Below are 26,350 nucleotides of genomic sequence, written 5' to 3' on the forward strand. Positions count from 1 at the left end.
GTTATGATTTATTATAGAGTTTTAAAGTTGTAGTCATAATTAAAGCTTCTATGTACAATAAGTATCTTACTTGTAATCTAAAGGTCTTGAGTTTTTGTTTGGAGGAGGCAGGGCCTGATGCCCTGAAGGCTTCCTTTTTGGTTAAGTTCTAGAGTGGTCTGAAGAGCTGTTTGCAGGTCAGAAGATTGTGAGAAGGGTTAGGGAAGGGTGGAAAGTGTGGCGTAACTCATGGTAGAGCTCGCTTTGCCTGCAGAAAGCACCAGGTTCAAGCCTAGCACTCTCCAATTTAAGTTGCAGCTCTGGGCTGAGACATTGAAGAGCCACTGTCAGTCAGACAGTCCTAGGCTAGATTAATAATACAACTCTCCATGTTTCAATGTATTCCCAATCTATGTGCATCATGTGATGTGAGCAAAATGTAAACTGGGAGAGGACTCTGTTGTGCTACCAATGTAGCCCAGCTTGTTTGAAGCAGATATCATAAGTATCTGGCGTGGTACATTGGAAAGTATTTAGTCAAAACTTGGCATATATAGCCACATTTTCCACTTGAGCAGTAAGTCCTTACAATAGTGTGTAAGACAATGCATTGCAGATTGAGTAAAACTTAATTCTGCCTTCTTTTAGAATCTCATATATCTCTAGTAGCAGGACCGTAGTATTTTTGACCCATTTACACATTTGGGAGCTATGAGCTTGGATCCCACTTAGTTGTCCACAGATGCAGTAAGGGAGAGCAGTTGATGCAGGATGTTTCCTTTGTGCACATTCTGCTGTAAATGTTTATAAGATGTGTCTGTTGAGTGAAGTGCTTTTACTTGTTTGACTGTGTACATTAGCTTGGAGCAGCACAGTATGACTCTTCAGATCACATTTCTAGTGAGGGATAAAGAAAAGTTTGACTCTTGACTTCAAACTCCTCTTTGACATAAGCGTCATCAATTTAGTTGAAGCTTGTGTTTGTGCACTACTGTGTGTTTATCAGACTGACTTTATTTTGGGAATATGCCAGCATATTCTAGAAACAGAAATGGAATATCTCATTTCTAACCATGTACCCTTTTAACACAGGAGAGTCGTGTGGCTACTTTTTCATTTTTTGATTTAACCATTTCTAAGAAGCATATACAATACATCATCTGTCATTTGTCAGGTTGGCATTTTGCCTACTTCAAAAGGTGGCAGTAGTTTAATTTGTTAGACACGTTATTGGTTATATCAGCACACTTATGATCAAATAACTGGCTGACTAGGTGCCCTGCTCCTAAGTAGCAGGATAAGCATAACATTGAAGTAACTTTTAGATGGGAATAACTGAAAACACATGCTAAGTTGTAGTGTCCAATAGTATACTGGTGACGGAAAGCAAAAAATGCCTGGCACCTTTTGTTACTGTTCATGTAGTTGATTTAAGATATCAGTTAATTGAGCGTACTTCCTATCCTATCCTAAGTGTTAAATAAAAAGCAAAATACAAAAACTGGGCAGCAAATACTAGCAATATCTGTGGGTTCTTTTTCACCCTTCTAAGGCCATTGAGTTCAAAAGATTTGAACAGAGAAGAAACCTATGTTTAGGATTGCACTGCATTTTTACTTAAGGCATGCGAGATTAAACTAGGTCTTCTGTGTGGACCTTCTAACTAGAGTCATTGATGTTTTCTGCGTTCCAAATGAGCTTAATTTGTGTATGAAACATACCCAGAATGTGATATTGCGAAGGATTCTGGGACACACTTTTTCCCTATGCAGAGAACTGGCTAGGGAAAGTAGTAATCCCAGTAATGATGCTACTGATTGATTAAACTTATTGCCATTTCTTCTCAGAACATATCCAAAGCTAGGAGTTTGTGTCAGCAGAGTTGGGAAGGAGGAGTGCTTCAGTGATGGAGAGACTGTCAGATGTGTGTTGTTAGACTGGTTTTAGCCCAGAGTTGCTGGATGCCAGTGTGTAAATCGTGGTGATGATTTCATTTTTGTATTGTCCATTTTAATGGATTTTAATGAGGGTTTTAGCTGGACTTTCTGTAACCCACCACAAGCCTCTTGGGAGTGCCGGGTAACAGATTAAATAATAATAATAATAATTGTTACAAGTATAGGACTCTTGGCCTGAATGGTAGCTGCTGGTATAAAGTTTTACATATTTGTGTATGGGTTCTTAGTATAATGCGAAAGGTGTTAGAGTGTGTCTGTCTGTTTCTCTCCCTGTCTTTTTTTTCTCTTTTGCTTTCTATCATGATATCATTTAATCATACCTTGTAATTGTAAATATTTGTTTGAGAAGCCTGGCAGTTCCTTTTTCATAGGCCTGTATAGATCTGTTCTCCATGTTTGGGTACACCTCTTGCCATTGTACCTTCTCCCTCAAAAGATTTTAATACAAACAATTTTAATATATTTGAGAAACTGAAATTTCATATGGGATAGTTTCAAGAAATTCTGTAAAGTATACTAGGAGAAAAATACTTTAATAAATCACTCCAGTTCCTGGAAAGCTATATTCATGTTGACTTTCATGTTAAGATGATGTAATGTTGTGTATAGACTATGGAAAGTATTAGGACAACCCGAATTGATAAGAACAGCTTCCTTTAAGTAGATTTAAGCTATTTATAACTTATTTGTTTTTATATAAATTATCACTGTACGGTTAGTGGTGCAGAAAAAGTCATTTTCCCATAAGAAAACTTTACTATGGTTCTTTAAATGCCTAATAATAGGTACACAACAAAGCTTCCTTAATGTTGTGGTAAATGTTTATTATTAAGAATTCAAGATTTTTAAAAGGAAAATTACCCTTAAAAAATGCAGATGTCAGTTATTACACCTTAGTTTGTCCAGTCTTCCTCAGCACCAGAGTGGTAGTTACTAATGTGTTACTATTTTTATTGCAAACAAATGGTTTGCAATATTTGCAAACAAATGGCTTGCATATTTGGGAATTTCAAACTTTATTTGATTTTAAGGCCACTTTATTATCTTCATAGTAATTGAGTTTAAATGATAGGTGGGTTATTTCGTAACCTACTGTAGTAGACAGTGAGGAGTTGAATAAATATTTTGTCCTCCTAGTTCAGCTGTGCAGAAGGATGGCATAATATTTTCAGTATTTTGTGTCAAATACTTGAACTATTTTTTTCTGTAAGCTGAAGATATCAAAATTAGAAGCTTGCTAAAGTACTGCAGTGTAAAGATAATTAAATTTTCCCACAATGAGAATATTATGACTGCCTCTACCTTCTGACGCTAAAGCATTATTTGCAATCTTCCTGTAATAATACATCATGGCTTTTTAAATCAGGAAACAAAATAAACAACAAGCAGTTGCATTTTCATAACACAAAAGAAACCCTCTGCTTCTTCAGAAGCTTTAAAGAGCTGGTTTTCATACTCTGGTTTTCACTATCCAAAGGAGTCTCAAAGCAGTTTACTCTTCCTCACCCCACCACAGACACCCTGTGAAGTTGGCAAGGCTGAGAGATCTCTAAGAGAACTGTAACTGATCCAAAGTCCACCAGTTGGCTGTATGTAGAGAAATGGGGAATTAGAATCAATTTTCCAATTAGAGTCCACCACCCTTAATCACTACACCATGTTGGCTCTTAAAATGAAAACTAAGAAACCACACTTTGGTTCTCATGCAAATCTTGAACTAGGATTTAGATTATTTGTGTTGTTTAAATGATGGAGTTAGGAAACAAATACAAAAATTTTTTTGATTGGAGTATTGCATCTACAGGTGTCTAGATACTTTATATATGGTCTAGTTGTCATGGCTAGAGGTTATACTGGTTTAATATTAGTTAGGGTACCCCTGTCTTGCCTGTTCACTTCCTTTTCCATGCTTATTGGCTATGGCCTGACCCCAGTTATATGAATATATGGGATTTTTTTAGAGTGTGGATGCTGAACCCACTAGCTTAGTACATACAGTTAATAATGCCATCATTTTGGGTTGGGTGAGGTGTATGATCCTGATGGCTGCTCCAGTCACTGTTTATAAAGGTGAGAAAAATAATGTTCCATACATCCTTTTTCTCCTCTGTTGTGTTATGTGTTATACACAGTGTTATTAGTATTTTGCATTACTATTTTGAAGTAACTTTTAAATATGCATTGTTTATGCATGGCAGAAATGACAAACTTATTAGTATCAGAGCCCCTGCTGCCTCCCTCCCAGAAATCCATCAATGCGTTCTGCTCCTGGACCTGTTTGTACTGTTGTATTGTTACCACTGTTACAATTATCAGTTAGTTGTTTTAATGTTATGGTTATTTATATGTCATGAATTGTTTCCTGTATAGTTTCTGTGTTCTATGTAAACGCCCTGAGCCTCCAGAGAGGGCAGTATATAAATAAAATAAATAATAAATAAATAAGGATGGTGTTAATTCATCCATGGGATCTTCCTAGAATGTACTGCTCTGTGTGCAGCATATGTGTAAGTGGTTTGATGCAGCAAGTATATCATAAATTTATTGTACTTTTGAAAAGGCAGTTGGCACCTGTCCTTTGAGCTGAAACCAGTAAAGTTCTAGGAAATTACTTATTTACTCAATTTTTATCCTGCCTTGCTCCCAACAAGTGGCTTCCACTGAGCCTTCAGGGAAGGGAGGAATAGAATATATATAATATATAATATAAATATAATTAAATGGGTTACAATACTGAATACAAACCATACAACCATAACCTTTTATAATAAACAGACTCTAAGGAACCAGCCTTCAAGTTAATTCAGTACAGGAAATATATACACTATATAAAAATACCTATCTAAGCGATCTGGTCATGGAAAGGGCTTTTTTTTAACCAACTTGCTGAGTGGGGCCTTTTCTGACAGACACAGAATTCTAAGAGTTGCAACAGAAAATGCTTTGAAATGGGTAATGGCTGTCAGTCTGCTTTCGAGGCAACAGGACTTGAGAGAGACAGTTCTGCAGATATATGAAAACTACTAAGAGCAGGCGTAATGTGCTGAGTTGCCACGTTTTTCAAATGCTGAAGTGCCTGGAGAGTCATCAAGGACAGTTCAAAGGCGAGTGCTTGAAAATAGTCCAGTCATGGGTCAGTATGGTCAGATTGGCTGAAATCAAAGAGGAGGCCAGTATCCATACCATGTGGAGAGGAAAAAGCCACCCAGATAATTTGCTTCTGAAACAGCAGCGCATGGTCCAGGATAATTTACAGACTTTTGAGTCAGAGACAACTGAACCACGTGAAATGTGAGGAACACAAGAGGGACTTCAGCCTTTTCAACCAACATTCAACTGCATCTTGTTCTCACGCAGCCTCTTGGCCATAGCTGGCACAGACAGCAGCTACTTATTAACATAGGAAAAGAATAGTTGTCATCAGTATAAGTATTGGTCTTCCTTAAACGTTATTCACACATATTGAAAAGTGTATCCCACAGACTAAATCCATGTTAATGATTATGATCAGCAGCCTTCCAGGTACTCTTAGTAGCTCATTTCAGGTTGTGTCATTGTTCCCCCAAGAAGGATGAAGAATCATTCCCATTCTCCAACATTTCATTTTTGTTTGAGAGTTATGGTCATGATACCTATGTTAATTTGGGTGAACAACATTGGGAAATGGTCAGAGCTTAAAGGAACTAATGCTTTGCAATCTGTTTCTGAGCCTTTATTAATTTCCCATTGCATCTTGCCAGCTTAGTGTAGTGGTTAAGAGTGGTGGCTTCTAATCTGGTGAGCCGGCTTTAACTCCCTACTCCTCCACATGAAGTGAGCTGGGAGTCCTTGGGCTGGCCACAGTTCTGATAGAGCTGTTTTCACAGAGCAGTTTTGTCAGAGCTTTCTCAATCCCACCTACTTCACAGGGTGTATGTTGTGGGGAGAAGAAGGAAAGACGATTGTAAGCTGCTTTGAGACTCCGCTAGGTAATGAAAAGCAAGGTATAAAAACCCACTTTTCTCAGCTTTTGGAAGGCAGTGGCACAGTTTATCTTGTAAACGCTAAACCCCATGGCTTTCCCATTGTCAAGTAGGTCTGATTTCCAGCTCCTTCACCTGCGGCTAGCTGGGTGACCCTGAGCTAGTCACAGTCCTGATAGAGTTATTCTCACAGAGCAGAGCTCTCTGAAGATCTGAGGGGTACAGGAATGAGGCTGAGGCAGACGTGTGTTCCCACCTACCTCCTGAAGTCTTGAGGATTCCTAGTTCCTTGAGTGGATCAGCACTCAGTTTTGCCAACTAGCTCACATTCCTCTGTTGTCTGAGAAATCAAATATATTCCTATTTGACATGGTGCTGCCTTCTTTAGCCTACTCCGGAATTCCCAGTAGTCGGGGGAATGATTGATAATTTCCCAGACAGGGATCTAGTGGTCAGGGGGGGTCAGTCTCACTGACATTAGCCACTGATCCATTTTGGTCAGCAAAAGGCATCGGAAGTTATCAAACACCCTCCTTAAACTGAAGGGCCTCCAGTTCATGATCTGTATTCAGTGTGGCAGGATGGCCACGGCAGAGCATCAGGGCCTCATTTGCAAAAGAGCTCACAAATGCCTCATTGACTACCATTTTGGCACCCCACACAGCAAGAGACCAAATCACCCTAAATACATGTGCCTAGTGTGAGCTACCAATGCAATGGTGGTTGCACAGAACTCCCATTTAGCTACCTTCACCATCTCCATAGGTTTTCATATAAGTTGTTCTCGAAGCCTTGTCACGAATCTTCCTTCACATGTGCTCTAGCTTAGTGATCCCCAACCTGTGGGCTGCGGACCACATGTGGTCCTTCGACTAATTGGAGGTGGGCCCCGAAGGACGGCTTCTCTCCCCCCCCGGCCCTTCATCCCCCCCCCGGCCCTTTACAACACACTTTGGGTGTCATTGTCTCCCATCACTCCCAGATGGGACTATCTCGTTGCAGAGAAACAAGCTCAGGGTTCCCATTGATTTGTCATTGTCGTGAGTTAAAATTTCCATGAAAATAAAATGTTCCTTATGTTCATTGTTGTGGTGTGTCTGTATCTTATTTTGAAGGGATGTTTAAACATTACCATAGCGATCAGAGAGCGTTAGGGCAGTGGTTGAGAGTAGAGGAGTAAACTACCCCCCCCCACCGGGCCTCAGTAAAAGGCATTGAGTGGTCCCCAGCGTTGAGTGGTCCCCGGTGATAAAAAGGTTGGGGACCACTGCTCTAGCTGTCTCAGCCTGCGCCGGCAATTATAATAAATAATTTTTTTCAAAAAAGATCACTTTCTTGAAAACAAGGACTATGATCCAGAAATATTCTGACAGTTCTGATAATTCCTGTATGAACTATATTCATCTAATCAACTTCTGTTCATGGTGACTTCTCTGAATTTTTCCTCTACTCAACCAAGGGTTTTTAAATAATTAATAGTTTTATGAAGTAATGTAGAATTTCTAGAAATTTCTAGCTACAGTAAATTTAATTTGGGGGAAAATCAAAATACGTGCAATGTGTACTTTTCTATCAAACCTAACTTATTTTCCTGATTTAACAATCTACAAAGCATAATTTCTTAATATATAAAGCTCTACTAATTGGCACGTTTATGGAATTTAAAAGTATAAATTCCTTAGTTTACTATGAACAAAATTGCAGCAAAAATGCCTTCAAAAGATATCTCTAGAATTTTTCATGTAGTCTTTCTAGTATTCCTAAAATGTGCAGCTTGAAATTGGACAAAAGGGAGCCAGCAGGAAGAAAAACTAGGCCTAAGTATTTTTGGGCTCATAGCTTCGACCATACTTCAGGCTTCTTTTGAAATGCCATCATTGTTGAATACAGATAACATTTGTTCCTTATGCAAAACTAGTTAAGTTAACTGCAGCTGATGTGTAACCGATAGTGTTAATTATTATTATTATTATTATTATTATTATTATTATTATTATTATTATATCCGCCCCCCCCCAAAGGCTTTAAGCGGGTCACATAAAATCCCCACAATCCCCTAAAACCAATAAACCAATAACACTGACACAATAAAACCTATCAATCAAGAATGGCGCAAAACTAATCCTAGTCTCACCCAACCAACCTTTCCTGAACTGTCCATATTTGCTTACAATATTATAATTGTTTCATAACTGTTGGTTAACTTTTGATGTCTTCCTGAGTTATGTGTTCCTGTGTTTCATAGCAAACATGAAAAAAATGCATACAAATAAAATTAGTTTCTACTGAATGCCAACCTGATAAAGAAGGCCAAAGAATTACCGTATTTTCCGGTGTATAAGACGACTGGGCCTATAAGATGACCCCCCAACATTTCCACTCAAAATACAGTACTATGGGCCACTATGGGCAGCTATGTCTATCCCAACTGAAGTGCACCCGGCATATAGGACGACCCCCCCACTTGGAGGCATGTTTTTCAGGGGGGGGAAGTAGTCTTATACGCCAGCAAATACTGTATGTCTCAGAATAGGTATCCTATTCAAGAATTTCATTATTAAGAAAGCGTGTCCTGTTATACTATCATTTTTAATATCAGTGTTTTAAAATGAACAGTGAAGAGTTTACTGTTGTTGTTTTGTTCTTTTTTAGAGAGGATCTGACGAACTTCTTTCAGGCAGTGTTCTCAATAGCCCAAATTCTAACATGAGCAGCATGGTAGTTACTGGTAAGTGATGTATTTTTAAAGAAGCCATTCATTATTTTAATACTAACAGATGTATTTGGGAGAATAAAACAAGCAGACATGAACCATATGTGTTATGGTTTCACTTTATCTGTATATTGAACTTTATGTTTTTTAAAATACCAGCTGCCTGATCAGTTGTGTAGATATAATTAATTTTAATTTTCATGCAATATGGTAGATTTTAAATTTACTATTCTCATGGTTTACATTACCTATTTTAAAATAAAGAGATGCTCTAACTTAGTTTCCTCACCCCAGTGCAGTTCTTTGGGCAATATCTGCTCTTATCTGGATGCTTTAGGATGCTTTGGGCTGATCCTGTGTTGAGCAGGGGGGTGGACTAGATGGCATGTATGGCCCCTTCCAACTCTATGATTCTATGTTCTTATCAACAGTACTATCTATTTTCAAAGAAGCTTGCTGTTTCGGTGGAGTTAGTGTTGCCACAGGAAACCATGTCTCAGTCTTTCCCCTCCCCCCTTCTGATTCTTGTGTTTCTCATGGGACGCCTCTGCCCCTTTGGCGGAACTGTGTTTTAGAAATATTTCAGAAATAAAGTGTAATCAGATTTATTCTGTTAATCTGTCCTATGGATTGTGTTGACTTTTAAAATCAGTGATGTACTTTTTAATAGAAAGTTACCATATACTTTGTGCAGCCTATCCACCAAACTGCCTTGGAGAGACAGGTAGGTCTTGCCAGGATCAACTGCAGTTTTGGTGCCTTCCTTTCCTGAACTGTCCAAAGTTACCAGCTATGCAATAGTTGATACCAAGTTGTTTTTTTTTACTTTGCTTTCCATCATGTGAACTTATATATGCTTATGTAAGAATTTAAAAAATTCCTATGCAACTAAATCTGCCCAGTGAGTGGCTACAACAAATTTTAGATTTGTTTTTGCAAAAGAGGGCTCTCATATTTTTAGGACAAGGTAGTTAGTTACCCAGCTAATATATGGTTCACAGACATATCTGTACTAACATAAAATAGAAACAATCTAATCCAAATTCCTCAGATTCTTATTTAGAGTCTCTCTTTGTGTTCCCAATGCCCTGCTCAGGTTAGAAGCAGGGTTGATTCCCTTAGAAGTATGTGCCTGGTTCCAAACTACATGCTTCTGGCTCAAGTTCAATTTCTCCTCCCCCAGATTAAGATCATTAATCCTTTCACACAAGTTTTACTAGAGGTGGGTGAGAGCAATAGAGGACAAATTGTAACGCCTTGGGTTTAGGCTTGTGCGCTTTAGTGACCATTCAAGGCCGAGGCGGCCAGCACTGCAGCGTGGGGTGGAAGGGGCGGCAGCGCTGGCCACCTCGGACTTGAATGGCCACCAAAGTGCACAAGCCTGTTTGGTTTATTCTGTACACCTTGCTGCATCTTGAGTACCCAGAAGCCAGAGCACTAATCAAACAGACTGTGTGACTCTGCCCTTCAAGTCAACGATCACACGCATACTCTGCTCAGGCAATGAGGAACTGTAACAAAAATTTCATTCAGAAGCTAACTTGATGGAACTCCCCAAACACTGCAGAGACTTCATACTGGCCCAGTTTAATGCCTTCCCATCTGCCCTTCCTTAAGGGAAATAGGCATGTATCCCATACATACAACATCTCTGCCAGTGTCTGTCTGGAATGGTAAAAACAGTCGGACAGGTCCTCTTACACTGCTGATTTTTATCAGGACATTTGGAATACGTACATTACCTCCAATTCTGTCCAAATAGCCCGGTAGATCAAATTATTTTTATGCTTCTCTTTTTGCCAGTTGTTTCAATGAAACCACCTTAAGGTAGCAAAATTCTTGGTCTAGTGTTTTAATCATTTTATTATAATATATATATATATATATTTGTATATTTTCTGTACAGAATATCTATTTTATGCATTCAGTGTGTATTATGTATTGTTGATATTCTTAACTCCTGATCTTGGATTGTAATAATAATAAACTAAACTAAGAATTACCAGATATGCTGTTTACCTCCTGTTACTCTATTCTACTTCTGAACTTCCTCACCCAGAGTGCAAAGACAAGGAAGAGAGGCTCATGCTCAGCTTCCATAGCCTAGATCTGTGTCACTGGTTGTAGTATAATAGGTCTATGCTGAATTTTGTGTGTGCTCGAAAAGAATCAGTATCTTCTTTAAGCTATAAGGAAAATGAGATAATTGTATAGATGTATTCTTCCTGCAACAATGGTTCAGGCAGTAGCCTAGAAGCATTTTTTAACTGCCAGAAAAGTTGCCAGTTATAAACTTAAGAAATGTGAATGTTAGTTAGGGTGCTGTAAACACTTTCCATGTTTACAAGACTTCAAGCAGGGATTACATTAAGATGTAGTAGTATTATAAAGCAGCCATATATTAATTTCAATACTTAAGTAATTTACTGAATCAAAAGAGGGGAGCAGTTTTATAAAAGTTTAACTGTGACCCTGAAAAAGATCCCTCCAGTGATGTAGAGGCCTGAAGGCCCTCTTAAAAATGCAGGACCTTATCTCTGCTGCATAGCAAGACACAAACATGCCAAGATTGCATGGTTAGTTTTTCTGATAGCCAATATTCTCTACTCTCCTTGCCAAATGAAACTGAAGACTAAGAATGGAATTTATTTGCTATAAGTGATATTATTCTACAGCCAAATCTGGCTACATGGCACCATGATATCATCAACTTTGTGATTCCAGTTTTGTCGTGGATCACATAATGAAGAAAAAGAGGACTTCAGCTCTCAGCAGAGGGCACATACATTTTCTAAATAAAGAAACTAGAATCTTTAGAACAGTTCTCAAGCAGAAGTTTATCAGGCTTGCTAACAGGCAGAGAAAATGCCCAAAAGGCACCAGTGTGGGGTAGGGTTGTATATATATATATATATATATGAGAAAACCTGGGGTAATGATCTGAGGGTGGCTATATTAAAACAGCCAAAAAGGCTACAGAAACTAAACATTTGTTCAGGAGGGCATTTTCATAAAATGATGACACGGATTCCAACTTTAAGTCAGTGAAAATTTTAGACAGTATTCTTTACTCTTGCAGTTTGTTTAATGCATTCTATAATTTGCCTTGCATACCCAGGACAAAGGTGAGCTAAAAATACAATTAATACAAAAAGATTAACCTAAAGTCTAAATAAGTTTAATGTTATATATTCTTCTAGGCCATCGTATATCATCGTGCCTTTGGGATAGCTGCATTTAATAAAAAAGGGAAAATGTTCTCACCCTGGTTGAGAAAGCCTGCTATGAAATGATCAGTCTAGCCAAGATCAGGGATCATACCTTCTTCAGCAGGGTAACTGAGTTGTATGTAAAGGAAATACTGCTAGTTCTGGAAAGGGCTGATGATAGTTGTGGCCTCATGGAGTATAGCTGCTGGAATTATGATTGCATTTCTTATTGTCTGAGCTCCAAAAATTACTGGTTTGTAGAAGCAATACACTCTTTGCTTTTCTAACACAGCTGCTGAACAATGATGTGGTCAACAAACCTTTTATAAGTTTACAATTGAAATATGTTCCCAAAATATCTGCAAATAGCCAAGTGCCTTAGTACCAAATTCGTCCCAGGTGTACTTGCAGCTTTAGATCTTTCTGACATTCTATCATTTTGTCATCTACAGCGGGGGGTCATCAACCCCTTTTACTGGGCCGGCGGTGGCTGCACCTGCCTCTCCCCCTCCCCACAGTGAGAAGCTCGCAGTCCGGCTAGCTTTTCGCTGCGAAGGGGTTGAAGAGGTAGACGCGGCTGCAGGCGTGGAGCTGCCGTGCATGCACGTCTGCGCCCCCTGGCGGACGCAAGCATGCATGCGTGGCAGCTCCACGTTTGCATGGAGCTGCCACGCTTGTGCATTTGTGCCATCCGCCAGCAGGGCGCAAACGCAATGCGCGGCAGCTCCACACATGCATGTTTGTGTGGCGCCTGGGCCACAGGCTCTTCCCCGCCCCCGGAAGTGGTCCTCAACCAGGAAAAGGTTGGGGACCGCTGATCTACAGAATCATCACCTAAAACACACACATCTTTATTTACCTGTTTAAAATCTAATCATGAACCTGTAATCAATAAATTACAGCAGATCTGGAATATGCAGCTCAATATTCAAATACATTCAAATACAATATTCAAATACAGGAAACAATATGGCAAGAAATACTGTATCGTGTGAAATGTCTTTAGATCTTAGATTACAATACAAAAGAGAGTAATCTCTGCTATTACTGTAGATTTAAGCAGCCAACAGCAAATTTGATACCCTAAAAGGTATGTCTAGACATTTGGCTAGACATTAAAATAAATTAATCTTACATTAAAATGTCCTCCGATCTTAATCCACAATGGAGTATTAATATATACTCCTTGTTCCCAGAACCTCTCAAAAGGGAAAAGACTGTGCATTTGAAGAACTTAACAAGATTTTTCTGTGGCTGTCTCAAGAGGGTGTCCTTTATTACCTGCATGAGGGACTCTGTTAATCTTTTTTAGACTGAGAAACAGAGAGGACATGGTCTCCAATCCATGGTATGAATCCAGCAGTGGTGCTGACGAAGTTTTGACCCAAATGGACTCAACCCAAAGTTTTGGCAGGCTACTTGTTTCAGAGTTAGGGCAGTGTACTTGACTATAAATAAGTAAAAACTGGTGAATTTACTACTTGTAAATAAAGTTTTTAGATAGGATTCTCTTTTAAATAAAATGGCAGTCACTTTGAGACATCTACTGATGGGAGTTCACCTAAGACAGCCACATGGGGATGGCATTTCCTTGGTGCTGGAAAACACTGAACTCAATACTAGCTGCTGTTTGGCACTGGGGGGGGGGTAATCAGTGGGGTTCCACACCATTCAGGACAATTCTGTGCAGTAAATAAGGTATCAAAAAAGTGTAGTTTGCCAGTCAGTTGCTAAAATAAACAAATATTTTAAAAGTAATACCCAGGCTTGTCCCAGATGGAACTTCTGATGCCAACCTGCAGGAATTTGACTTTGTTATTCATGCACAACAATGCAAGGAAACATTTCTTAACTTTTAAAGCTAAATAGTTGTGGATTTTTAATATTTTAAAATATGTTAAATTATGTACATGTATAACTACAGATGTATTATATAAACCAAAAAAAGTCACTTCAAGCTTCATACTAGTGTAATAGGTTTTTGTGATCAACTGAAACAAACTACAGATCTTCAATCAGTGAGTTACATCTTTAACAGAATGCTGAAGCAATCACATGCATGTACAAGTTTGTCACTGTAAATGTTTGTGCTAGAATTTTAGAACTGATAATATTTTTCTACCTCTGCACAATAAGATTCACAGCTTCCAAACTGTCAATAGAAATATGCAGGCTGTGTCACCTATATTACTGACTCATAAATGTGAGATATTTTTCAATTTCTAGACTCAGGTTTTATGATGCAATTGTATCTCCAATCCTTTGAAACAATCAAGGTTGTAACCTAAAATTGGAATTCTCTCTTGCTTTTTAACCAGAAAAAGTTTTTATATATTTATATTTATATTACTAGATGTAAAACCCATTGTACCTAAAATACAATGGGTGCTAGCAGGCGCTCCCCCTCCCCGGGGGTGCGGGCAGGGGTCCCTGGACACGACCCTCTAGGCTGCGGGCGCATCGGCAGCTGCGCGCAGCATGGCAGGGGTCCCTGGGCGTTTGGAGGGGTGGGCGCCGGGTGGATGGCGGGGAGTAAGTAGTGAGGCTGGGGCAGAGCGAGGAAGAGGCAAGGGCAGCGTGAGGCAGGGAAGCAAACCTGTTTGAGCTGGAGGAGCTGGCTTTGCGCGCCTCCCCATTGCCTCCTTGGTCCAGGATTGACACTCGGAGGGGCGAATCAGGAGCCACTTTGCGGCTCCTGATTCACCCCTCCAAGTTTTTATCCCAGACAAAGCCCGCCCTAACTCCTCCCAACTTGCCCTTACTCTTTTATTTAATAACCGGAGAGCGGTTTACAGATATATTATATTATATTATATTATATTATATTATATTATATTATATTATATTATATTATATTATATTATATTATATTATTATACTAGATTTTAAGCCCATTTTAAGAAGCAATAAAATGGGCGCTAGAAAGGGGGGAGGGACGGCGCGGTGGTAATGCGAGGCGGCTCCGGCAGCCGGGAGAAGGCTGCTCGGGCCACAGCCGAGCCTTCTCCCGGGGGGCGGAGCGGGCTCACCCCATTTCTAACACACCGAGCCCGCCCCGCCAGCCGGGAGATGGCTGCCCTGCCCACCCCCCAGCCCAGACTCAGCCGAGCCTTCTCCCGGGCGGCGGAGCGGGCTCGCCACATTTCTAACGCGCCGAGCCCGCCCCGCCAGCCGGGAGATGGCTGCCCTGCCCACCCCCCAGCCCAGACTCAGCCGAGCCTTCTCCCAGGCGGCAGAGCGGGCTCGGTGCATTTCTAACGCGCCGAGCCCGCCCCGCCAGCCGGGAGAAGGCTGCCCTGCCCACCCCCCAGCCCAGACTCAGCGCCCCCCCACCCTCCCCAAGTCCCGAACGGCATTCTCTCCCCCCCGGGAGAGGCTTGGCTGCAGGCAGGCCTCTCCCGGGGGAGAGAGAAGGCCGGCGCCGCCCCCCCACCCTCCCCAAGTCCCGAACGGCATTTTCTCTCCCCCGGGAGAGGCCTGGCTGCAGCCAGGCCTCTCCTGGGGGAGAGAGAAGGCCGGCGCCGCCCCCCACCACCCTCCCCAAGTCCCGAACGGCGGAGCGGGCCCCAACTCACATGGCTGTGGCTTCTCCCGGCCGCTGAAGCGGCCCGGAGAAGCAGGAGGAGGAGCAGGCCGGCTGGAGGACTGTTGCCGCGGTCTGGCTGACTGGACTGACTCCCGGCCGGCCGAAGCAGCCAATGGGGAGGCGTGCTTCGCGCGCCTTCCCATTGGCTGCTGGCCCGGGATGGGACAGGGCCCGCCCTAACTCTCGGGCAGGGCCCGCCCTAACTCCTCCCCAACAGCCCTTACTCTTTTATTTAGTCCGTGGCGCCCGTGGCGTCACGGGCGGTTTACAGATTATATTATATTACATTACATTACATTACATTATATAATGTATACATTATATAATATACATTACATTATATACACACACACATACATACACACAGACACACACGCAATGAAGTATGCAGTATGGTTCTCCATGTTGGTTTGTTTTGTGTTTATAAGATGGTAGAAGTAAATCAGGTGCATTGGTTTATATACCGCCGTCCCCTTGTAGCTCAGGGCAGTTTACAGAAAACATGAACAGTATAAATTGAATGAGTCTGTAGTAGTGGTGATAGGAGTAGTAACAGTAACAACCAATAGTAACAATAACAGCAGTAATGATTGAACATTAACATATCAACTGTAACTGTAATCCCATAGATCGGTCAATGCAGGACTCCCCATTAATGCAGTGGTTCCCAACCCCCGGTCCAGGGACCAGGACCAGTCTGTGGATTAGTCGATATCGGGCCGCAGCTCCTCCTCATCCTCCTCCCCAGCTGCTGCATTAGGGGCTGACCTGCCACTCTGCCGCCGGCTCACCTTTGGTGCTCTCTGGCAGCTGCCATTGCTGGGGCTCTCCCTCAGCATGGCACTGCGCAGCTGATGCTGGCAGCAGCCCCCAGTGGGTGGCGGGAAGTCAAGGGCGCCGGCGGGAAAGCAAGTGGATCAAGGGCTCAGGTGGTGGCAATGTCCCTCGACAAAAGACTACCCCCCCCCCGGCCTCAGTAAAATTGTCATGCATTGACCGGCTGGTGATAAAAAGGTTGGGGACCACTGCATTAATGTATTTAATGGGTGTATCTGTATTGGGAAGAGGAGTTCTGGTGGTCCTGTATATGTTGCTGGCTTCGATTGGCTTCAACCAAATGCCTAGAGGAAGAGCACTATTTTGCAGGCGCTGTGGAGCTTGCTAGCTCCAACAGGGCCCAGATCTCTTCAGCTTGATCAAAGTCTTCAAGTGCAGTCCTCAGAAGAGAGGGGGATCATAAGAAATGCTGCCATTATTGTTTGCACTCCAACCTTGTAGAGCCTCTGCTATTTCTTATTCTGAGGCACCTCCCATTACCATGCTTTCTTTGAATAAAGGCATAGGTTATCACGCTTCATCGTGTGGAGAGGCAACAGTATCCACAGAAATTCTCTTAATATTTTGTTCAGTCTCTTGAGTTTTTGGAAGTCTATGACAGAGAAAAGGGAAAGATTCATGAAGCAATGAGTTTTTCCATTTCCACTATTTTCTGGCATTATTGTAAAGAAAGCATTACTGTAGGAAATTCAGCCTAATACAGTGTGCTTATTGAGAGGGCATGTCTCTAGTCCTTTTCATTACAAGGATGCACCTTTCCCTTCTTCATAATTAGTTAAGGGCTAACTGGGCGGAGAGTGGGCAGGACCAGTCCAGGTGAGGGAGCAATCGGAAGGTGCAAAGCACCTTCCAATTGGCCCCTCACCAGGACAAACAGCAATTCTAGCCAATCGGGTGAGGGCACAATCTAGGCCCTCACCAGGACAGGCCAGAAAGGCTTCTCGGCCCTTACCAGGCCAGAAAGCAACGGGAAAGCGGCAAGCCACCATGAGTAAAGAAGGAGGCCTTCCCCTCGGGCCTAGAAGCACAGGGGAAGGCTGCACTGTCGCCGGGAGGAGGGTGGAAGCAGGCCTTCCCACCAGGCCCAGAAACGCCTCACCCGTGGGCAATGCCGCCTCTATGTATCTGCTGGGTTGCCACGGCGGGGGGGGGGGCTTTCCATGCCCATTCTCACGAACGGGCTTTGAATCTAGTATCTCCATAATGAAAACGTGGATGTTACAATGCCAGTTCAAATGTCTCTACATTCACAGTGGTGTGAACTATATAGAAATTCATCTCTTTTGAAACAGCTGTTGTTAGCAAATTCCTGTTCCTTTAGTCTTCAGTGGAAAGTCATGATTCTTCTGTGACCAAGAAGCAATGTTATCATTGACTACCCAATGAAATACTTAGTTTGCTTCTGGCTGTGCAGACAGGAAGGTTTGAACCAGAGAGATTAATTTGTCATCTTAAGCTCTTTCTGGAAACTGTACAGTCTTTGCTTCTCTGATAAACTGCAAAATGTCTTGGTTTTGCTACACTTCAGAGCGGGAAGGTGAAAAACGTTGATGCTTTTGTGAGGCACCTGTATGTCAGACTTTCATATTAAAGACTGCAAAAGCCTTGATCTTCATTATGCACCAATTACTCCATAACTGTAGTTCTTAAATCTGACAGAAATAGTATAGATACAACAGTCAGTTTATATTTTAGAAGTTCTCTTGACTCGAAGTTGTTTTTGTCATCTATATCTGGTCTAATTCTATACCATGTATAACATCTGTAAAGTACAGCCTCTACTGGTACTCTTGTATCAGGCCGGGCGTGTGAAGAATGTCCTCCAACATGTAGAATTAGAACATGTCCTGGAGTAAAAAGGGGTCAATTTAATCTGTTGTGTACATAGTTTCTAGTCTGAGTACATTTCCCAATAAAGGATAAACAGAAGAGCAACATCCTCAACCAGCAATTAATGTTATTACATTATCCAGGATGGGGTAGGGTGTGTTTCAGCACTTGTAAAAGAAAGTGAGGTTGAATTATTTAATGGCAATACTACAGCATTAATTTGTGTGACAATTCAGTTTTTAAAAGGAATTCATTTAGACATCTTCCCAGTGGGCACCCAGAGTAGCTTACATTTTTTCCTTCTCCTCGTATCCTTACAACAACTTTGTTAGGTAGGTTGGGACTGGCCAGTGTCACCCAGCCAGCTTTGATGACATAGCAGAAATTCAAATCTGGGTCTTGCAGATCCTAGTCTAACACCACTGCATGAAACAAGAGTCTCAATCACGTAATTTTAAACTGGTGATTTCAAGGATTGAACCTGGATTCTTTTTCATGCAAAGCAGGTGGTCTGCCATTTAGCCAGAGCTGATTTTTACATAATTTGAGTCTTTGGTTGAATTTCTTTCAACGGAATGTCAAAGTTATTTTTAGTCCAAATTGTGTTATGTTCATGTAGGTAATCTAGTAAACCCATTTGAACAGAATAGATTATGGGTGACTAAAAGTTGAAGAAATGGGTAAGGATTTTTCAGTAAGGAGGAAGGAACCCCTAGTCTGATGGGGACTCACAGGCAGGCAGCCCTACTGCAAATAGAGAAGGTGAAGCCAAGAGGGAGAGTGGATAGGAAAACATGGAGGGTAAATTCTGGGACAAAAAGATGATTGAAGTACTCAATCTGACATGTTGAGGAGGGAATAGTGATTTTGTGGCTCATGATGAAAGAAGTTCCACGAGCAGAACTAAATATAAGATTGGAGACCTTGACATGCCTTGGTGCAAGGTAATTTTTACCTTGGTGCTGTTGCCCTGTTATTGGTTGAATTTACTGAAGAACTAGGATCCATGATAGCAATAGAAAAGAGCAAAAGTCCAATGGCACCATAAAGACTAACAAAATTTGTGGCACTGCTCACTTCTTCTGACCCATGATGCCATTCAGCTAAACATGTTGGATCTAGCTGCTCACTGGTGAAATTTTGGATCAAAGGGCCCATTTGTTCAAGGGTTAGATTGCAGGCAAACATAGTTCAAATTTTCTGTCATAAGGATGCTCAGCAGTGCCTAGGCAATGTAATGGATACTGGGAGATGACTCAAGTCTGTATGCAGAGGATTGAGTAAAATGGGTGTGAGGTGCGACTCAGACATCTTGGCATTGGCCAAGGGATATATTAATGGCCCTTCCTGGATACTTGATTAGAGTTCCTGAGAAGTCTCTGTTGTGAGAGTTTCAGAAAGGAAAGCTGCTTATCTTGCAGACTTGAGTTGTTACATCTGGGGTGTGAGGAATTTTGGAGAATGACTAAACGGAACCTTAATTAATGTGTCTCTGGAGCTTTTTGAAATTAGTTGGAGAATTACTTGTTTTAATTGAAAAACTTAATTAAATATTTTGATTTGGTATCAAGAGAATGATGGATTTACTGATTGCATTGACTCCTGAAGTCCAGAGGATCTCTGGGAAGCTGGGAGATATTACTTTTTTTGGGGGGAGGGGGGGATAACTGGTAGGCACCATGGTGGGAGACAGCACTGATCCCTACGGTATAAATTGGAAGTGCGTCATACTGGATTTCTAGAAAAAGTTGACTGATAAGATATATAATAGAATGCATTCACATAGTGCTATAAACACAAACTTCTCTAGCATTATGTCTTCCAGATTTTCTCCTTATTGGTTTGATCTAACATTGGTTTGGATCAGACATTTTGAGACAACAGCCTGCGGTTAAATATCTAAACTGGATTCCAAAAGATTGCTTAACTTTTCTAAAAAGCCCTGTTTCACATTTTTTTTTCTGTGTATCCCTTTACTTATTACTGTTAGTTGCAACTACAGGGCTTTAAAGGCCATTTTAAAAACGTGGAGACCAGATCTAGCTCCATTGAAAACTGTGTCCTTTTAAAGTTTAAAAGGTAGATACGCTGCCAAAATGTTTAAAAACCATAAAAGAATATTTTATTTATTGGACACACAAAGCATCTCAGTGTATATACCACTAATGCCAACTAGCTGAGACCTAATGTGTTTTGATTATACTGATCTTCCTCAGAGGTCAATATACAAATACACACAGTTGTACATAATTTTTTCCCCCAATGTTCAACTGGGTTGGTGGTAAATATGTCCTTAATCTCTTGTGGCTGGTTCTGGTCTTGCAATATATTCATGTTGGTTATTATACGCCAGGTGGAATTCTCAGCCAGCAAATATTTCTTATTTCTCCCTTGGGTACCAGAAGATTCTGCTGTGTGTTTCTCTGCTGGCTGATAATTTTGGGAGTTTTATGAAAGGAGTTCATTGTCGTTATTTTCTCTAAAAATCAAATATGCTGTAGTTCCATTTGGACTGAGATAGTGGCTGGAGCTTAAGCCTTTCATCCACATTCTTTTTATCTCTGTTATTTGCATGCACCTATGTAAGTTATCAAATTTTAAACAAGGTAGTTTAACCTTTAGGTTTGTAGGACAGGAATAAGGAATCCTCCTTCAGCTTTACATTTGAATATATGTAACCTTTAGTCAGCAATGTGGCAGGTGTTTTCGGTATTTTGGTAACCATTTACTATCTCCCAGGTATGTTCAGTATTTTCCAATCTAAATGCCTGTTTATCAGAATTGTTGTTCTTTTAAAAAGTGACTGACTTCACCTTCCAGCAACTGTGATCATCTGTTTTTCTCCTGAACTAATTGGGACCATCACATTCCTTTCTCAAATATATCATTCCGCTATCTCTCCCATTGTGAAATGTGTGATAGCTGTCCATATTCTGAATGAGTATTTTGGAAGGTTGTATTTTTAGAAGAATCTTAAAGCTTATGTTGTATTATGCAATCAAGTGAAACATGGCTGTTAGAAAGGAAATTCTTTCAATGTTTGACTAGAACACATGGCTACATGGGCTGATGTAATGTTGTGTTCCCAAAGTCATATTTCATTTTTTAAATTAAAATCGTAGTTTTCATTCCCAAAAAGAGTTTATTTTTAATGTGCAATAGAACTACTTGTCCGCTGAGGAAGCAACCTGTGTCACTTATCTGGACATGCTTTCTGTCTGATAAGTATAGATTCAAGTGTTGGTCTGAAGCAGCACAACAAAACAAAATCAGAGTCCAGTTGCACCTTTAAGACCAACAAAGATTTATTCAAGGCGTGAGGTTTCGAGTGCAAGCACTCTTCCTCAGACTATGACAATGATGATAGTTCTGAGGAAGAGTGCTTGCACTCGAAAGCTCATGCCTTGAATAAATCTTTGTTGGTCTTAAAGGTGTCACTGGTGTCTGATAAGTAGTTTGTCCTACTAACTGAATTGGTAGTGGCATTTGACAGGTAGCTTCCTCTAAAGAGAGATAATATCTATTTTTTAATTCAGATCCAATATAGAAATGGAGCAGAATTTTCTATCCCAACAAAGTCTGACTGAAAGGAGGAAAGGCCAGAAGAGCAAATCATGCAGAAATACAGGGGGTATCCTCCTATATGGATGAATATTTCTAGGGTCCAATTTTTAGCTCCCCTCTCCCTTTCAAGGCATGCAAGCAGTTTTCAGAGAATGCATTAACGTGGTCCGGTTAACAGTTTGGGTATCACTAAATCAAGTAATAATGTAATTAACTTGATCAGAAATCTTATCTTTGATAAAGCGAGCATATGAAAGTATAATCTGTTATATGATCATCATTGCTCCTCAGTGGGCCAGGAAGTTAATTCTGTAAAGGGTGCAGAAAAATGTTGGTACATTGACCATTCAAATATTATTGATATCTCCAGATGAACAGTCTTTCTTGAGTTATTCCATTTTTTGATCAAAGATAAATTACTTGTTTTTAATATTTATTTGAAAATTGTACAAATGCACAAATGGTTTTTTGGGGGGGTTAATCAATGAGAAATAAATAGGATAGCTTTCTGTTATAAAATGAACTATAAAAATATCTTTCAGCCAATGGTAACGACAACAAGAAATTCAAAGGTGAAGATAAAATGGATGGGGCTCCTTCTCGCGTACTTCATATCAGGAAATTACCAGGTGAAGTGACAGAGACAGAAGTTATTGCGTTAGGCTTACCTTTTGGTAAGGTGACCAACATTCTCATGCTCAAAGGAAAGAACCAGGTATTTTCTCATTTTGTTCTGTTATATAGCCCCTTCCTCAAAACCTGATTATTCTGTCTGCCGGTAGTTGGACCACGTCCTAGCATCTGAGCCAGTAGATGAGATGTTGCCTTCCACTGCCCTTCAGTTCCCTTGTCAGACCTGAAAGTAGTTCATTTCCCAATACGCCAGAATTAGTCATGGGCCAGTTTATATTTATTGGTGTTCTTTTGCAGGGATGATGACAAATGTTAAGTACCATTATAATTCCCATAGGCATCTGTTTGTGGTCTTTTCAGCCCTTGCTTGAGCCTGTTTTTTGATGTCGTGCAGTGCAACATAGGGCTAGATTCTAAGTATGGGTATAACCTGATCGTATTTAAGCATTTTAGACCTTGGTGTTTAAAACAGAGAAAAGCACTGAATACAATGATAATGCTGGATATCTAAATAGGGAGAGTTAGAAGAATGAGCTCAGGAATCCTCATTCAGCAGAAAGTCCTTGAGGATGTACTCCAGACCTCTAGTGCTGTTGAGCACTTTGAGTCTGTCTGTTTGTGAGTCTGTCTGTCTCTCCTTATTATTTCCCAAACTTAGCTCTGCATTGAGCAACTGTTGGCAGCTGAAGAAAGAAATCTTGAGCTTAAAGATTGCATGCCAATTTAATATTGCGAGCAGTATATTTCCTTTTCTCAGCATCCATGAGTAATACTGCATATATTCCCAGGGGTAGCCAGACCTTAAAACATGAGGTCCATGTCGTCAGGGAAAATGGCAGCAAAGGCAGCAATACGCCAGGGTCACCTATTGGTGTCAGGCTATGGCTCCCCCTCACTACTTCCCTTATTGGATGTTTTTATGGGGAGTTGGATAGCTGACTTATACCGCCATGTTTCTTACTCATCTGTTCTAATTTTTTATGTCCTGTCTTCATTTTAATGGGGCTTTATTAAAGGACTGTTCTAACCCGCCACAAGCAGATTCTGGGAGTGGCAAGGAATAAAAATCTAAATAATCATAATAATAATCACAGGTGGGATGGCCCAGTGGCAGGAAAACAGCAGGCACTCTCCCCCAGGACTGATTCAGAAGTAGGTTTAAACTTGTTGCCCAAATTTAAGTGCAGATGAACTTTAGGTGGTCTTTCATGATCATCAAAAGCCTGACTAATTTTATGCTCCTCCTGGAAGTTATCCTTGCTCTGCTGATTAAAAAGTCTGAAGGTTTCTCTTGCAGGATGAAATTTGAAGGGGTATAGTCTAATATTTATCATAACTCTCCCCTTACTGCTAACTTCCCCTCTTCTCTCACCATCCTAAACTCAAGGAAAAATTAGTTACTAGAGTTGCTAAGAGCCTCTTGTGGCGCAGAGTGGTAAGGCGGCAGTCTGAAAGCTCTGCCCATGAGGCTGGGAGTTTGATCCCAGCAGCCGGCTCAAGGTTGACTCAGCCTTCCATCCTTCCGAGGTTGGTAAAATGAGTACCCAGCTTGCTTGCTGGGGGGTAAACGGTAATGACTGGGGAAGGCACTGGCAAACTACCCCGTATTGAGTCTGCCATGAAAACGCTAGAGGGCGTCACCCCAAGGGTCAGACATGACTCGGTGCTTGCACAGGAGATACCTTTACCTTTACCTTTTTAAAGTTGCTAAAGCAGAATAAAATAATGAATAATATTAACAGCTCCTTGGTCTTCCGGCATATTTGCAGTCTTTTCCAGCTTTCTTTGTCAGAAATACCAGGAGTTCAGACTTCTCATCAGAACTGGGCTGTTCTCCTCTAGCATTGCTCTTGTTATTTTATTTATTAACCACCTTTGTACCCTGCCGTTGTCCCCACAGCAATTGTCATTCTCATCTCTTCCTCACCTCACTAGCTCTGTTGGCTAGATGGCTCCTTATTTACTAATATTAGTTTTAAAAGCATCTTGCTTTGTCATTTTAAAACACTGTGCATCTTTTAAAATGTGTTTTAAATGAAATGCCAACCATATAAAACAAGCAAAATTATTTTGACTTTCATCAAACTGTAACACTTAGTACCATCAACAGATCTAGTAAAAAGTACCAAAACTAGCATTGCCTCTTACTAATTCACATCTACGATGCAATTAAAGTTTACTTAAAGTAAAATCACATTGATCACCTGATCCTAAGCATGTTTAATCAGAAATTAGTCCCACAGAATTCCCTTAAGTTTTCGTACTTATAAATGTATGAACAGGAGTGCAGCCTTTATTTTAGGCTACCTAAAATTTAACTGGAATTGGAGATTTAGAGCCCAGCTTTACTTTGAAGTAGTACGTGTTAGAAAATATAGCATTTCTCAGTCTAAGTTCTTCAGGTAGCTCATGCAGCCAAAAGCTTTTCTCTTTATGATAGAGAAGCATACGAACAGAATGTTCAGATCACATAGATAAAATAATTACTTTTTCAGGTTTTATCTCAGAATAGCTGACTCAAATAGTAGCTTTTATCAGCCTTGTATGATTCCATGATATCACAGAACCACACACATTTGTCATATTATGGGTTATAAAATTACAGGCATGTGTTTGCAGGATGTAATCAATTTAGGGAAAGATTAGCAGATACTTTTTATTTGCCAGCTCTTGAGCAAGCAGACCAAACGACTTCTGCCTGCCAGCATATTTACATGTTAACTTGAGGAAGTAGCAAAAGATTCCTCAATTCTTTAAAGAGCTGAAAGACTAGGTTTAGGAGAACAATACTGTTTCATATTTTATCTTCCCTCCCCCTGAATAGTTTTCATCAGTGGACCTATGGAAAGCTTTTGGGTTTTTTTTTATCAACCTGGATTCTGCAAAACCACAGAAAATCTCTTTTTACTAAACAGCATTTCTAGGTAAAGTAAGCTTTGATTACACAAACAATAAAACTTTGTGTGCTGATACCCAATCCAATTTCACCATCCATAGAGCCTTTTTGATAGGCTAGTATGCTTTCTGGCTTCAGCTCAGTCTCAGGACAACCTCTAGAGGCCTGTAGAACTAACTATATGTCTGTGACAAAGGGTATAAATCTAGATTCACACTAAGGGCTGTTATTTTGAATACATGTGCAGCCTTGCCCTACTTCCTATGGAGCATTTGGGGGAACCAGCAATAAAGATAACATCTTGATTATTATCTGTTAACAAAGAGCTTTAATTGTGCTCTCCCAAGTTGAAAGCTGTAAAAAGGCAGGTGGGAAGTCTCAAGGAGCATCTTCTGTCATAGTACCTTCCCCATACAACAAAGAGCTACCATGGAAACCCTGCTCAGCCTACTGTTTTATTCCTAGAATCATAAAATAAAATCTAAAAGATGGAAGAGGCCTCCAGACCAACCCCTTGGTCATATGACATCCTTGACATATGATCATCCAGCTTCTGCTTAATCCACTAATTCCCGGACAAGCTGATTCCACAAGTGAACAGCCATTATTGTTAAAAGGGTTTTTCTAGAATTGTGCCAGTATCCACCCATAATTTAAGCCAGTTATGAGATCTAGTCTAGGTGCTATGTTTTGTGGAGGCACGATTGGCATCTGCTATAAGTCAGAATGGATTCTGCAGGACAGTCAACTGAGCTTTGCCGTAGACTGAAGATTTAAACCTGGTTCTTACCAGGCTTGGTCTGACACACTGATCACTACAGTGGCTTGTCATAGGCATGATATATTATCCCCTTTTCAGGATGCTGTGAATTGGAATGCTGGTGCTTGGTCATGTCTTCATGCTCATTCCTTTAGCTAGGCTAGTACCGGTTTCTATCAATACCATTTTTTGTTATGCCAGCTTCTTATATCTGCATCTCCAGTTGAGGGAATGAGAGTTTGTATAAAATTCCTTTTATCGAGGAAAACAGCTGGTAGGATTCTCTTTTCAACCCTGCTCTTTGAAATTTCCTCAGAATTTGATATCAAACATAACTGGGAATGAGGTGGCAGCCTTAACTCACACGGTTCTGCGTCATTGTTTCTCATTCTGCTTTGCCTTCAGTGCGAATGCTGAGAATGG

General features: G+C 40.7%; 1 protein-coding gene across 4 annotated transcripts in view; it reads left to right on the forward strand.

Annotated features, from left to right (window-relative positions):
- The window catches only part of PTBP2 (polypyrimidine tract binding protein 2), a 74,035-nt gene that overhangs the window by 7,717 nt on the left and 39,968 nt on the right, over positions 1-26,350 (forward strand). For all 4 annotated transcript variants that reach the window (XM_077332978.1, XM_077332979.1, XM_077332980.1 and 1 more), the window contains exons 3-4: positions 8,552-8,627; positions 22,181-22,353. In XM_077332978.1, coding sequence (XP_077189093.1) covers positions 8,552-8,627; positions 22,181-22,353 — 249 coding nt within the window. The remainder of the gene's footprint in view (positions 1-8,551; positions 8,628-22,180; positions 22,354-26,350) is intronic.

Source organism: Paroedura picta, chromosome 4, assembly GCF_049243985.1.
Source record: "Paroedura picta isolate Pp20150507F chromosome 4, Ppicta_v3.0, whole genome shotgun sequence".
Classification (NCBI taxonomy): domain Eukaryota; kingdom Metazoa; phylum Chordata; class Lepidosauria; order Squamata; family Gekkonidae; genus Paroedura; species Paroedura picta.